Source organism: Cryptomeria japonica, chromosome 6 (genome assembly GCF_030272615.1).
Source record: "Cryptomeria japonica chromosome 6, Sugi_1.0, whole genome shotgun sequence".
Classification (NCBI taxonomy): Eukaryota; Viridiplantae; Streptophyta; class Pinopsida; order Cupressales; family Cupressaceae; genus Cryptomeria; species Cryptomeria japonica.
The window spans coordinates 52,441,549-52,457,972 of NC_081410.1; the positions used below are offsets into that span (position 1 = coordinate 52,441,549).

General features: G+C 38.0%; 1 protein-coding gene across 1 annotated transcript in view; it reads left to right on the forward strand.

The window, feature by feature from the left end:
• Positions 1–1,624: 1,624 nt before the first annotated feature.
• LOC131064228 (protein ARABIDILLO 1) overlaps positions 1,625–16,424 on the forward strand; it is an 87,952-nt gene continuing 73,152 nt past the window's right edge. Inside the window, exons 1-4 of the mRNA XM_057998313.2 lie at positions 1,625–3,606; positions 3,762–3,920; positions 4,025–4,105; positions 4,225–4,356. Coding sequence (XP_057854296.1) covers positions 2,170–3,606; positions 3,762–3,920; positions 4,025–4,105; positions 4,225–4,356 — 1,809 coding nt within the window. The 5' untranslated portion in view covers positions 1,625–2,169. The remainder of the gene's footprint in view (positions 3,607–3,761; positions 3,921–4,024; positions 4,106–4,224; positions 4,357–16,424) is intronic.

Genomic DNA, 16,424 nt, shown 5'->3' on the forward strand with positions numbered 1-16,424 from the left:
AGAAACCATGAATCCACCATTTATATAAAGTTCATGATAACATCATGTATTTCAAAGCTAAACAAACATTACAAAATATTTGTGTAAAAGAGGGATGTAACATAGCCAACCAACATATGTCAACATAAAATACTTACAAATTTTCCACATTGCATAACCAAACTTATTTTAGAGAAAAAACCATACTCATTTGGAGAATCCAAACTAATATCCCTTTTGACTAGGTTAAACTAGAGCACACAACACTCATTACCATACTTCCACATAAGGGATAACTAATTCTACAGACTTCGAAAAAGTCCTCCATGCATGATTTTTATGACCTCAACAAATTGCTATTTTTATATCTATTAGATTGAGAATATTTTTAACTAAAACAAGATGGGTAACATCAAGGTAGTGGAAGGTCTTCCTTTGCATTAGATTTGAACCTTGCTTTGATGGTAGTGATCATAAGCTTTAGAAGCATTCCTCTTCTTGGCAATCAACTGAAGCTTCAAATGATCGCCAAAAGATGCCATATACCAAGTTAAGAAAAGAAAATAGACAATCGTAAACCAAGGCACCTTCACGACATACACAACCTGCACCACACGAATCAAATCAATACCATACATGATTAAATGCATGTGAGAATTGAAGAGAGTACCAACCACAAAACAACATGAATACTCAACACAAAATAATGAAGGCAATGCCTTCATACAAACCACTAACACACTTATGAAAATTGACATTCATTGGTAAAGAAGTTTTCCAAGCCTTGCCGCAGGTCTCACTAATCACTAAAAATATCAACAACCCCATTACATTCATAAAAACAACAAAGGAAGCTAATGTAAAGAAAATTGGAACACAAAGATTTAACTGTATCTCAAATTGTGAATCTACCAATCCATATATGATCATCAAGAAATACTATCGATCATAAGCGATACACTTCCTTCAACTAAAAGTACAAGTCTGTTTATAATACAACCAATGAAAGGCCATGCATAACCACCTCCCATTCCACTAAGCTATTTATTTTAGCACCCAAAAAGAAGGAAATTCCTTTAACAAATTACTCCTCAAAATCACACATTACAAACCTCCATATTATCCCAAATCATACAATTAAAATTTAATTTTGAGGAAATCTTTGAAAAGAACAATCCATTTATTCAATGACAATCAATGTTAAAACCCCATTAAAAAGTCAAAGAAAGAACTTACAATATACTACTAATACATAACTTATTTAATAAATTTTATTTTTAAACTTTACATATTTCTTTATATCTATTGACCATTTTTGGCTACTTACCCACATTTAAAATTAATAATTATAATAAATGAATAAAACATGACATAATTCATTGTTCACATTAATATTTAAACATAAGTTAATTAAATAGAACATTTTCATACGCCGTGGGTCTCAAAACAACCTTTGTGAGTTTATGAGATTAAAATGTCCCTCAGCGGTTTTTAATATCTATACAAGTCTTACAAGCCTAAGATTTTTCACTTCTAATATTAAAAAATTCTTAATAATAAGAATTAACGAATAAATTAATCCAAAATAAATAAAATATAAGAACTTATGAATCAACGCAATAAAATATAAACGACAGTGTTCTCTGGCGACGAATCCCGTAATTCCAAAACAAAAATGCAATTCTAAACGAACAAATCTAATTTTTCATTATCCCGACAGCAAATCCAAATAACCTAAATTATAATTTACACCCTACTAAAATCTAAGAAACGCAGAACTTTTAATGTTTTTGCAGACATTTTGATCTAAACAGACTTTTTTCTATACGGTCATATGCTTCGAAGATTCTTTTAATTCTGCCGTTCAGATCTGCAATTTTAAAAAATTGTCTTCTCTTTTGACAAAAAATTCTTCCATCCCCGTTGAAACCCATGAATTTGCAGGTTTCCTTTGCCCTCAAGCAAAATTTGATTCAATTGCATTAAAATCACAGGCATTTAACGGTTAACGCACAGGTACCTCAAATTACTTCTCAATTTATTCACCTTCGTTTGCTGTTTTTTAGTTGGAGAGAAGATGTAAATACATATGGATGGCGGCGTCAATCAGGGTTTTTACATTTGTTCTTCCCTTAGGGTTTGAGCACTAGGGTTTGTTGTCTGTAAATAATTTAATCGAAGGGAAGCGCGATGATTCGGAGGGTTCGGAGAAAGGCTGTGCATGTGAAGGAGAAGAAAAAGGAAAAGGCTGTACATATCAATTGCGTAGATAATAATGGTAACGATAATAATGAGGTATTTGATGAGGAGGAAGTTGTCTACGTTGATAGAAAACACGATGAGGTTGACTGGACACGTCTCCCGGATGACACTGTAGTTGCGGTTTTTAATCTCTTGAATTACAGGGACAGGGCAAGCCTTGCTTCTGTGTGTAAGACATTTAGAGCAGTAGGGCATTATCCATGCCTATGGAATTCACTAGATGTGAGGGCTCACAAATTGGATGACCAAGCCGCTGCTTCCCTGGCTGGTCGTTGTGGAGAATTGCAGCGGCTTAGGTTCAGAGGCGCCGATACGGCCAGCGTGATTGTGAACCTTGAGGCTAGGAAGCTTAGGGATTTGAGCGGGGATGTATGCAGAGAACTTACCGATGCTACGCTTTCTATGGTGGCTGCCCGGCATGGGGGTCTGGAGAGCCTTCAGCTGGGACCAGATTACTGTGATAGGATTACAAGTGATGCGATCAGGGTTGTGGCATTGTGTTGCCCCAGGCTAAAGAGGCTGAGGCTGTCTGGGGTTAGGGATGTTGACGGCGAAGCCATCGGTGCACTTGTGAAGTATTGCTTAGAGCTTGGGGAGCTTGGGCTTTTGGATTGCATGAGTATTGATGAAGGGGCACTAGGGAATGCAGTGTCATTAAGGTTTCTGTCTGTTGCTGGATCGAGAAATATTAAGTGGAGCGCTGTGTTGCAGCTCTGGAGTAAGTTGCCGAAATTGGTTGCATTGGATGTTTCTCGGACAGATGTGACACCTAGTGCAGCATTTCGGTTGCTTTCATCGCAGAGTTTGAGGGTTCTGTGTGCGTTGCATTGCCCTTTGCTGGAGGAGAACCGCAATTATGTTTCTTACAATTCAAAGGCAAAGCTGCTGTTAGCCCGGTTCACTGACGTTCTTACAGGGCTTGATTCAATGAGTCATTTGAATTTGTTTTCAAGGGGATTCAAAAAGCAAGCATTGTCTGCTGTAACCCCTGAGAAGGAAGAAATAATTAAGTTTTGGAACAGGCAGAACCTAAAAAGTGGGGATAAGAGTCTTATAGAGTTGACTGAATGGCTTGAATGGGTGCTTTCTCATGCACTGCTGCGGATTGCAGAGAGTAATCCCCCTGGGTTAGATGGTTTCTGGCTTAAACAGGGAACCCCAATATTATTGAGTTTATTGAGAAGCTCGCAGGAAGAGGTCCAGGAAAGGGCAGCAACTGGCCTTGCGACATTTGTTGTTGTTGATGATGAAAATGCAACTGTTGACCCATCAAGGGCAGAAGCAGTGATGCGTGGTGGTGGTATTCAGTTCCTCTTGGGAATTGCAAGGTCTTGTTGTGAGGGTGTCCAATCAGAAGCTGCTAAGGTGAAATTTTAGTTGGAATGCTGCCTGAATATATCATAAAAGCTGTCATCACATGGCCATAATCAGTCATTTCTTCATTTAGTTCTGCTAACATCTGATTGATACGAAGCCTAGTTCACTTTATTCAACCAAAATTGTATAATATGTTCTTGCAGGCTATAGCAAACCTGTCTGTCAATGCCGATGTAGCAAAAGCAGTGGCAATAGAAGGAGGAATTGGCATTTTGGCATCCCTTGCAAGGTCTCCAAACAGATTGGTTGCTGAAGAGGCTGCAGGTGGTTTATGGAATCTATCTGTCGGTGAAGAGCACAAGGTCATGGTTGTAACGTATTCAGTTCTAGCTTGTATTTTGTAGATTCCAAGGTATGGTGATGGTGTTAATTTCAGGATGGTGAAGATATTTTGGTTTTTTTTCAGAGTGCTATTGCAGTAGCAGGTGGTGTGAAGGCCCTTGTGGATCTTATATTTAAGTGGGCATCTGGTGGGGATGGGGTTTTGGTAATGCAATTCAGTATATCTAACAAATGGTTTTAGCTTCGGGTATTTTGTTATAGAAGCTATAAACTCTTTGTAAAGAAAGGTACTGCCATTTAACTAGTTTTCACTTGCGGTTGCAGGAACGTGCTGCGGGTGCACTTGCTAACTTGGCTGCCGATGACAAGTGCAGCATGGAAGTTGCACTGGCTGGTGGGGTTCATGCTTTGGTCATGCTTGCGTGCTCCTGCAAAGTTGAGGGTGTCCAAGAGCAGGTACCTGAAAATTTAATATATTCTTTGGCTTCCACACGTTTTTAATAATAAGTTTGAACTCAAGTGTTTGGCAGCAGTGAAAAGTTCCTTTTAACTTAGGATTTGAGTCACGACAAGACCTACAATTCTCAGGAAGTATAGGTCACAAGCGTGAGGAAATAAAGGTCACCAGCCATAAGAAATAATGGGATCAAACCATAGGCAATAAACACCACAAATTTAATGAGTAGGAAAAGTTTTTTAATGAATTAATTGTATTTTGGTGTCCACATTCCGAAAAGAATTCAGGCCATAGGCGAGGAATTTTTTCCTTGATTACAGGTAAAAAATAGACTCAACTACAAGTTTGAGGTTCAAGGCCAAAACTAAAAAACAATCTTGCAATCCCTGTTTATAGGAAGCTTAGCTCCAAAACTACTTATACTGTACTTACTAGGTGTAAATACTAAATTTGAATATATTCACGTGGTGAATTATAAAATCCATTAAAATTGGAGAAGTGAAAATGGAAGAATAGGACGATAGGTTATGTATATGCATATTAGGTGGCATTTTCAATAGCCCAAATCCCATCAAGATGACATGTCACATCTTGTGGTAGCAACTATTAATAACAAATCAGACTTAATTAGGTTTTATCAAGTCAACCGCTAGATTTGATCATTGGTACCTTTTGGCTTGCAGATGAGCAGATGAGATTCTAAATCCTTTCAATATTTTGAATATAATTAAAGCTATTAATATTTGATCACTAGATAGATATCGGGTCTACAAAGTGCAAGCTTTAACTTCAACCTGATGTTTAAAGATATTCTTGAATTATAGTATACAAAATTGATATTTAAACATGCATATGGAAGTGAATAAAGTGAGATAGAGAAAGCATAATAAGGAGTTGGGTAAAGAGAAGGATGCTTAAATACTTTTTAATTTTTGTTGTTAGGTTTTTCTTGATGGTGGTGGTTTGATCTTGTTCCAAGGAGATATTTTTGGGACAACCCAACAAATTATTAGAACCTAGATGCATGTAGAAGCAATGCTCAAACAAGGATTTAAAAATGGAAAACCACTTTAGGGACAGGAAAAATAGAATCGGAACATAAAATTTTATTAGTTATTTCATTTGGTGACAATTGCTCTTCTATAGGTGATTCTTTGCCTTTAGTTGGTTTTGCTCAGCTGTATTGGGATTTAATGGTCAAAGTTGACCTGCAAGGCATTGGGGGCTTTGTCCTTATTGTTATAGGGGGAACCTGTGAGTGATATGAGGGTTTCTATCTAAGGAAGAAGGTGGAAACATTGAAGCATTTGGGTTTTGCCCTCATCATTATAGTTTGAACCTCTTGAGTGATATGAGGGGTTCCTCCCATCTAAGGAAGAAGGTGGAAACATTGTTGGTACTCGGTGGCTTTGGTGATTTGGATTTAGGCCTTTGGACTTAGACAAAGCCAATAATAAAGACTGTGTAAGGTTTGATGAGCACTTGGGATGGTGTAATGTTCCCTACTGGGAGGCTGGCAATTCCCAATAATTAACATACGTCACTATGCATTATTATGTCTTAAACCAGATCCTTAAAATTAAGGAACAATTAGGATTCATAATACATTTGAGTCTTTGACAGTTACTATACTTAAGTCCCAATCCTTACTTCTTTCCTAATCATCAACCCTAACGGAGGATGGGGAATTACTTGTTCTAGGGCACATGGAAATCAGTCTACAAGTAGGTTACCTCAAGGTTTCCAATATTGTCCAACCCTAACCCTAATGAAATAAATTGGTCTTATGAAATAAATTGGTCTTATGAATTACATTTCCAATATTGTCTAACATGATTACAAGACCTAAAGCAGGATTTAACTTGCTGAACGGTTTTTAATTGGTAAATTTATAGCTCAAGTGATTGGTATACCATAGTGTCCCCAGTAGGTTGGTGTCTACAAATTGAGGAGACTGGTGTCTTCTGTGGGTTGGTGCCTACAAAGTTTGTGAGACAGTTTATATAAGCAATATTTTGTCATGGTTTTCTCTTATAAGGTTTTCCATGTAAATCTTATGTTCTTCTTGTATTATGTAATTGTTGCATCTTATGTGAATGATATTTTGCTATTAATGTTGTTATGATTGTTGAATTGAAAAAGTAAAAGATTGTATTATACTGATTCACCCCCCCCTCTCAATATAATCATGCGCTCATCACACAGTTTTGATGCTTGTGCATAATGAGGACCTTGACCTTTGTAAGAAGGTAAAGATTTTCAAATATATTGATGAACACATGGGAAAGTACACAATTGATATGTGCAATCTATTTCTCTAAATATCCCACAAACCATGATTTTTATGCATTGACCTTTGTAAGAAGGTAGAGATGTTCAAATATATTGATGAACACATGGGAAAGTACACAATTGATATGTGCAATCTATTTCCCTAAATATCCCACAAACCATGATTTTTATGCATTGCTCGTTTTATCAATAGAAGGAAGAAGGTTACGAGTCCGGTATTTAATATGTACAATGAGCCATGATTTTTATGCACTCCTTGTTTTAAGGTTTTACCAATAGAAGGAAGAAGGTTATGAGGTTGGGTATTTGGAATGCACAAAAACTAGAGTTCATTAATGAGTTTTGCAAAACTGATCTTTTAGAAAATGTCAAAATGACATATCTATTGGAGTAGGAGGCTGAAAAAGATTATATAGGCTGAAGTCCTTTAGGATACGATTTGTTCTAGGTTAATTAAAGAAATTAGAAATTATGCACTTGCCTCATTATTCATTCTATCCATGCAAGGTCTATAGATACCTTCTTGTATATTGAGTTGCTATTCACAATTTTTTATCTACTTGCCTCTTTATTCATTCTATTCATGCAAGGTCTACAGATGTCTTCTTATTCATTCTATTCATGCAAGGTCTATAGATGCCTCCTTGTTTATTGAGTTGCTATTTGCAATTTTTTGAGTCATGAGCAAGATGCTCAAAGGGATTTCATTTGTCATTGTATATGTTTGGCTCAATTGGATCTTCCCAGATGGGCTGCTCTAGCTCGATTCTAGCACGTCATTAATTCTTTTAGCCAACAGGCCCATAGAATTGTAGGGGAAGCCTACTCTATTATAATCAAGCACACAAGATTGTAATGATGGGAATGACATCTTGCCGATTATAAGGTGTTTGCAATTGCCATCTATCTATTGATAGGAATTTTTCTGGATAGAGGTTGTACCTTCCTTAACTCATTAGCAAGCCCAAGCATTTCGAGCAAGTGAGCTAAACAAGAAGAGAACGCTTGAAAAATTCTCAATGGACATATCTGCAATGGTTGAAATAGACCGGTCACAACGTCACAATTCTTAAATCAGAGAAGATGCTTGAGAAATTCCCCTACAAGAAGAATCTAGAGGAAAAGGTTCTAGCAATCTATAAGTTTCCGGCAATTTATGTTCTGTGCAAGCGGAGATTGTTTCCAGAGGTTTGAAGGATGAAACCACTATAGAAAACACTAAGTAGATGAATGGGACTATTTGGCAAAAGAAGGTGCCACATAAATTCTCCTGCAACAATAGCCTAGAGGTAAAAGGGCTTAGCAATCTAGAGTTTCCAAAAATTCTAACTTGAGGGATAGGTAGGTTGATTTGCTTGATGTTGAGTATGATTGATATTGTCTCCCAATATTAAATAGAAGGAAAATGATTCAAAAAAGATCAAGCAAATGAAGGGGGTTACTTGACTGATGATGGAGAGGGAGATGGCAAAGATTTGGTTGAGGATACACCTAATGATGAGAGGGAGGAGGACTTGGATGTTTAGAATGAGGATGACTTTTTGTGAAGCAATAGGAGCTGCACATGAGTTCATTTGGGGATAATGTGGGCAAAAGTGCATTGCCCATTTTAATTTCTTTTCCAAGCACTATGATCCCTAAGTTTTTAAATCTAATATTTGACACAAAACTTGGACATTTAAGAGGTTTGTTCTTTGATAACTTATCAATGGAGGTCATGTTTGCTTCTCAAATACCAAAGGTAGAAGCTGAACGAGGTGATATGAGGATTATAATGGTCATGGATTCATAGAGCAGGATGATCAAGGATAGGGAGAACACGATGAGCACATAGAGACATGAATTGCTTGACATATTGAGATAGAGCATAATGAGGGATCGAAGGGGATCTTTTGATATGGACGAGGAAGATGTTGACAACAGCACTGCCAAATTTGGATTAATTATGGAGGTAATTGAGCATATTGAGGGGCCATCAGAGGAGCCTTTTTCACTAATATTCCCAATACAGATGGATGTTGGTCCATTTATTTCTATATCAAGGGGCCATTATAGGAACTACTTTCACTAGTATTCTCAATGCAGAGGATGCACAGATGGATCAGCAGATGGTTATTGGTCCATTTATTTCTAGGGGGAAGAAGAGGAATCCTACAGGGTGGCTTGATTTCTATAGACAACTCATCTGATGCAATTCTCGGCTAGGAAGGGTATACAAAGGTCAAATGTGGCCTAGTGGGAGAGTACACCATTAAAAAGACTATACACTGAGAGACACCATTACCTATAAATAACAGCATTGCTGCACAATGACACATTCTTTGCCCTCTAGGGTCGTCCCATGTGTTTTGGGTGCACATGTATGCCCAGGGGATCTCTGTTCTTGTGTCTGTATTTTTTCTCATGCCCTTTTTTTGGGGTCTTGTGGATGTTTACCTTTTCTAGGGGGCATTGGGGGATGTCCTGACAGCCTTAACACATCAAGGAATTCACAGTCTGCTGAATAGCAGTACTATTATATTTACAACACTGAGGAGACATTAACCATCAAGATAATATAGCTGTAATGCACAGAAGAACCAACTAAAACAGCCTGACCTGCAAAAATTAACATGATTTCCTCAATGGGAAAGACCTAAATACTAACCTAGCTCTACAAAATAAGGCATTGTACTCAATCTTGCAACACAAAGAAAGACATTCAAACTTCCAAAAGCGCATCTAACAAACTCAAGGAAGTCCTCAAGATAGAGCAACAACTGATCTGCTACCCTTAGGAGAGAAGAGTGCCTCCAAGGTCAATTGTGAACCTTAGCTTCCATTTGCGATCTTTAAACCATACTTTCCGCTTCTTACGTTTGTTTGTAGAGAGAAACATCTTATCTAAGGGAGAGATGTATAAAGCTCTCCTAAACATCCAAAGGAGGAGGATGATCCTGAAACAATCGTCCATCATCAAAAATCAAAGTGCCAATATCAAGAGACAAGTGCAGATCTGCTTCGTTCTATACATACACTCGTGGAATGGCAGAGCCCTGTGGGATAACCTCATCATAAAATGGTTTAGAGTAAACACAGGCTAGATATCTTGGATCCCCCAAGATCTCCTTGAAAGTAGCCTGAGCAGGGCTGACCATTTCTTCCTCTGGTGCAACCATTAAGTGACATTGGTTTCTCCACATAAAACCCTCATATAAAAGGGTTTAGAGTAAACACAGGTTAGATCTCTTGGATCCCCCAAGATCTCCTTGAAAGTAGCCTGAGCAGGGCTGACCATTTCTTCCTCTGGTGCAACCATTAAGTGACATTGGTTTCTCCACATAAAACCCTCATTTGACTTTACTGCTTTTGAAATCCATTTGTGCAGCTGAATTCAATTGAAGTGGAACCAAACACCTGGACATTTTTGGAGAACAGCACTCATTAATTCTATGCCCAAACTTAATTACAAAGAAAACATTAAAAGGCAGATTCTCAAAATCCACTTTTTGAAGTCAAGGTTGATTCAAAGTCAAAATCTAGATGATATAAGGCTTAGAAATGCTTGCATAATCTCAAACCCGGGCAAAACTATTATGGGTCCCATTTATCTCTGGATCTATCTTTAAAAACTTGCCAATCTTTTTAGCAATTGCCAATAATTGTATCAGTTTAGTTTTTCTCAAAATCATTGGAAGTCTATTAAATTAAAAAAGGTTCAGATGGGAACCAGAGCAATAGTTTTAACCTTTGTATCAAATCAAGGCTACCAAGGGCACACGTGCAAACTGATTCTGCCACAAAACTAAGGTTCATTGTAACAGACAAAATCTTACTTCTCCACCGATGGAAAAGAGTAAACAATTGCACCACAGAGAGAAAGATCGGCTTTCAAAACCAGTCCAAGGTTGCCCCATTCACCAGATCGTTAGAGTTTTACCTGTGTTGCTCTGTAGGTGTTCTTCCTTCAGCAGTGCAATAGTACACTGCAAGTTCCCCTCATACTGAAGCAAACCTAGAAGCAGCCTTGGTCTTTGTGCAGGTGTGTTGAATACACAGTCAAGAATAGCATCAGCATCAACATGGTGCAGCAGTGATTTTTAGAGTTCATCTTGGTTTCTGTACAGCTTTAGAGAGATAAGCAAGGAGAGGACATAGTTATATACGAGAATTTGGCCTTGCTATTGTTAATTTTAAGCAACCAGTTGTTGATTTAAGCAATTAGATTATAATCAGACTGTGAATGAACAGTAACAGCAACAAAACACAAGACAAAAGACACCAATACCCTGGGAACACCTCCCTCGTGGAGGTGAAAAACCCAGCCTCAAATACAATATGTATTATCTCAAATGTAGGCAATTACAAGGCAATACACTTATCTCAGATTGCTGTTCAGTATATCAATGAAGCTTGCAGTCCTTATCAACAGCGGATGGATAGGAGAATCATCAGCAGATGTATAAGGTTAGATTCGCACAATAGAAGTCCTTCCCAAGTTCGTATGAGGGTCTTTGACTACTTCGCCACAATCAACCATGAAGATTTTGCACAATAGACTTGTATGAGTTCGCTTGAGTGAAGGAGAGATCGCTGCTTGGAGAGCAGATAACATTTGCATGAGATGGTGTGATTGTGTAATGACTTCATTTGCTGTTATATTTATATCCCATCTTTGGCGCCAACCCTCAAGTCGGCTTGCATTTAGTTTATTGATTTATTTTATTTATTGCCTTTAACGTTACAAGTTTGGGTCCAGCCCAAAGCTACAATTAAGTGTCTCCACGTTACAAGTTTGGGTCCAGCCCAAAGTTACAATTAATTTCCTCCACGCTACATGTTTGGGTCCAGCCCAAAATTCGATTTACATAAGAGAGAATACATTTGTATTTAGAATGCAATAATCAGGTATCTGAGCTAGCTATTATTTTCAGCACTCCCTCTTAGCTAGGGAGGATATCTGCCACTTGTCATGATCCATTCATGACTTTCATCTTGCATTGCCCGCAAGGATGAATGTGTAAGCTCCATAGAGTATACCTGCAATAAAACATATAAATATCATGAACTCATTTCATGATGTCCATCTTGCATTGCCTGCAGAGGATGGATCCACCTTGCATTGCTCGCAGAGGGTGGAAGAGGTCTTACACCTCAGCCTTCTCCCAGAGAAGGATACAATGTCACCTTGCATTGCCCACAGAGGGTGACTCCACCTTGCATTGCCCGTAGAGGGTGGAGGATGCAAACTGAATTGCATCTCTAAGATTGAGACTCCCTCTCAATCAGTGCTGTGTTCTCCACAATTCCAAGCTTCTCTCTGAAGTACTCAAACTTCACTCGAGCTAGAGGCTTGGTGAGAACATCTGAAACCTGTTCGTCAGTGCTGATATATTTCAGCTGGATGGCACCTCTTTGTGCCATATCACGAACATAGTGATAATGAGTTTCCACATGTTTTGACCTGTCATGAAACACGGGATTATTAGACATTTTAATACAACTCTGGTTATCACAATAAATAACAGTGGATTCCCAAGGTTGTCCAAACAACCCAGCAAGAAGCTTGTAAGCCAAACTGCTTCTCTAGTTGCCACACTTGAAGCAATGTATTCAGCTTCCGCAACACTTAATGCAACTGAGGACTGTTTCCTACTGGCCCAAGAGATCATAACGGAACCCAAGCTGAAATGGATTCCTGAAGTGCTTTTCCTGTCAGTAACACTTTCGACCCAATGAGAATCAGAACAACCTTACAAATTGATTACTGTGTTGATTGGATACTTCAGTCCATAGCCAACTGTTCCACTCAAGTATCTCAGGATGTGCTTGGCTGCCACCAAGTGAACATGCTTTGGCTGGTTCATGAATTGGCCAAGTGCACTCACTACATAGCAAATATCTGGTCTAGTGTTGACTAGATACATCAAGGATCCAATCAACTGCTTGTACTCTGAAGGATCTGCAAAATCAGAGTTAGCTGCAGAAATACTCAACTTCTTCAAGTTAGTTTCCATAGGAGTAGACATAGGTTTACAATCCATCATACCAAATCTTTTCAATATATCAATAGTATATTTACCTTGACTTAGAATAATTTCATTAGGTCTTTGCCACACTTCTAACCCTAAAAAGTAATGCATTAGACCTAGATTCTTCATTTCAAATTTAGTAGCTAATTCTTTCTTACACCTAATGATGAGACTATCTTCACCAGTTAGAAATAAATCATCCACATATAAAACTATAATTAACATTTCACCATTAAATACTTTAAAGTAAATGTTAGGATCAACATCATTCTTATAAAATCCTAAACTATAAACTAACTAAGTACTTATGAATTCTTTCATACCAAGCTCTAGGAGCTTGCTTGAGGCCGTAGAGAGCTTTTCTTCAATCTGCACACATGAGTTTCTCTATTGTGAATCTCATAACATTCAGGTTGTTCAATATAGACTTCTTCCTCAATAACACCATTAAAGAAGGCAATCTTTACATCCATCTAATGTAATTTCCAACCTTTGGCTGCAACAATAGCTATAATAGTTCTAATGGAAGTATATCTAGCAATAGGAGCAAATGTTTCTTCATAATCTATGCCTTACTTTTGAGAAAAACCACGAGCTACAAATTTAGCTTTATATTTCTCTATACTACCATCAGCAACATGTTTAATTTAAACAACCATTTGGAACAAACAGCAGAATTACTTTTAGGTCTAGGCACAATATCCCAGACATCATTCTTGATGATGGATCGATACTCTTCGTCCATAGTTAACTTCCATGCTTGCTGGTTCACGACTTCTTCTATGCTGGATGGTTCAGCCTCAATGATGTTGCACATCATTGCAGCATAGTTGGAGAGCTTTTAAGGTCTCTTACTTTCTCTGAAAGTGCCACTAGGAGCTGCAAACTTTTCTGCATCTTGAATTGTGCTTCTAACCCAAAGTGGTCTTTTCTTGCTAACTGCAATGTCTCTAGGTCCATCAGTTGGAACCAGAGGCTCAGGATGATCATCATGCTCAATAGGTTCAGGAGGTTCAATAGACTCCCTCTGAATCTCAGGGTTAGTATCAATATCCATGTTTTGATTATCATTGACTTCTTTATCATTATCAATAAGAGAACCTTTAGATTTCTTGAAAGTAATATTTTCTTCAAAGGTGACATACCTACTTACCTCAATATACGTTTGATCAGGAATATAGATGCGAAATGCCTTAGAAGATTGACTATATCCAACAAGGATACCCTTCTTTCCGGAAGGCTCTAACTTAGTCCTCTTTTCCTTTGGCACATGAACATAGACAAGACTTCCAAAGATCCTTAGGTGGCTGATATCTGGGTTTACTTCAGTGAAAGCTTCCTCGGGAGTTATGTTCTACAGGACACGGTGAGGGCATCTATTCTGAATGTACACTGCAGTCTTGGATGCTTCAGCCCATAAGAAGGATTGCAGGTCCTGATTGTAAATCATAGCTTTGGCAGCTTCAACAATGGCTCTATTCTTTTGTTCAGCTACACCATTTTGCTGAGGATTGTAGGGAACACATAACTCCCTCTTAATTCCCGTTTCTACACAAAAGTCGTTGAAGCCACTTGAGGTGTATTCACCTGCATTGTCAGATCTTAACACTTTAATCCTTTTACTAGACATATTTTCAGCTAGAGCTTTAAATTCTTTAAACCTACTTAACACTTCATCAGATTCTTTAGAGTTTAGAAAGTAAATCCAAGTCTTTCTAGAAAAGTCATCTATAAATGTATCATAGTATAGAAATCTGCTAGGTGAACGAACATACATGGGTCCACATAGATCAGAATGAACAAGTGCTAATTTTTCCTTAGCTCTACTTTCACTTTTATGAAATGGACTTTTAGCGTTCTTACCTAATGCACAACCTGTGCAAGCATCATCATGAAATTGATTAAGTTTAGGCATACGTTTAACCATCTTTTCAAGTGAAGGAAGTGCCTGATAGTGAAGATGATCGAGCCTTCTATGCCATAGCTCGCTAGATTCAGAAGCTTCATGAATGAGTGCTCGAATGGGGTTAGTTGAAAGCTTATACAAACTATCATATCTATTTCCAATAACACGAGCAGATTTAATACTAGATTTCTTGGGCCATGCAAGTACTTTACCCTCAAAAAAATGCTATTTGATAACCTTTATCTTCTAGGGCAGAAATAGAAATTAAATTCCTCTTAATTCCAGGAACAAATAAAATATCACTAAGATGCAAGGAATGCCAGATTCTAAATTGAAAGAAGTGCTACCAAAACCTCTTACCGAGTACTGAGCATTATCACCAATTACCACTTGAAGGTTGGACTCTTTCTCCATTAAGTCTGAGAGATGCTCTCAATATCCCGTGATGTGTCTAGATGCACCACTGTCTATCAACCAAGTGTTACTATCGGTTGGCACATTGCTAGACATGGCAGAAATGAAGAGATAGTCTTCATTATCCTCTGAGTTTGCAACTTCGTTCAGGTTGGCCTCTCCTTGCATGGGCAGATTCTGACATTCTTTGGCATAATGTCCAAACTTGTTGCATCTGAAGCAACAGACACGTGAAAGATCCCTTGGCTTCTTCCTTGAATTAAAAGTAGGAGGTCTGAAGCCTCTATCTCTTTTGAAGTTCTTCTTCTTCCAATGGCCTCCCTTTCTTCTAACATATTGAGATGCAAGCACATGTTGATCTCCTCCATGAGAGCCTTTATGCATTTCTCTGGCAGCAAGGCGTGAATCCTCTTGAATGCAATCTGACCGGAGGCGATCAAGGGAAGGGAATTCAGCTCTTCTATTTATGCTTTGAATGAAAGGATCCCAAGAGTCAGGAACACCATTCAAAGCAATCATGACAATATTCTTGTCCACAACCTTGCTTCCAATGGCGCTGAGTTGGTCCTTCAATTCTGAAATCTTCATGAAGAAGGACATGACTGAATCTCCTTTGCTCATTTTGACTTGAAGAAGTTGCTGCCTCAATGTAAGTGTCTGGCTGATGTTGTTGATATCATATATCCCTTCAATCATGATGAATAGAGTGCCTTCTCTAAATTTCATTCTAGTGCATTGTATTTCATTTCACTGTGCTGACTTTGATTGCAAGCATTCTGGTGGAGAATTTTAACTTGATGCAATCTAGTGTTTAAATTTGCATATTTCAGCGCAAGATTGAAAAAATGTGTACAGCATAGCCATTCTTCAAATTATAAGGGGAAACTGTTAATTTTAGCAATCAGATTAAATAATAAATAACAAAATCAGAATGCAATTAAGAACAAACACAAATCACACAGATGGCCTGGGAAAACCTCCCTCTTGGAGATGAAAAACTCAGCCACTAATCTCAGATCTTTATTATGTAACACCACTATAAATTACAATGAGCTTCACTGTTTAACAACAATCTAATCACAATGGTATTTCTAACCTAGGGCATGCTGAAGTGATGAACTTATCTGTAATACAAGGGCTGTTGTCACAGGGATGAAGTTCGCTGATCCTAGAATGTTGTTAACAGCCTTCAAGGATAGTTCGCTGATCTTCAAAGATGACTGCTGCCACTTGAAACCAGTTCGCAGTCACTTAGTGATGTTCGCTATCTTTAAGAAGGATGTTCGCTGTCTTCAAGAAGGATTAGTTGAATACTTAGATGGATTTCTGATAAGAGAAGTAATTCGCTTGAATGTGTTATAACAAGGCATCACCATCTTGTATTTATACATGATTATCTTGCCTTATAGGCTAGGTCGGCTTAAGTACACTTGTCGCCAAAAAT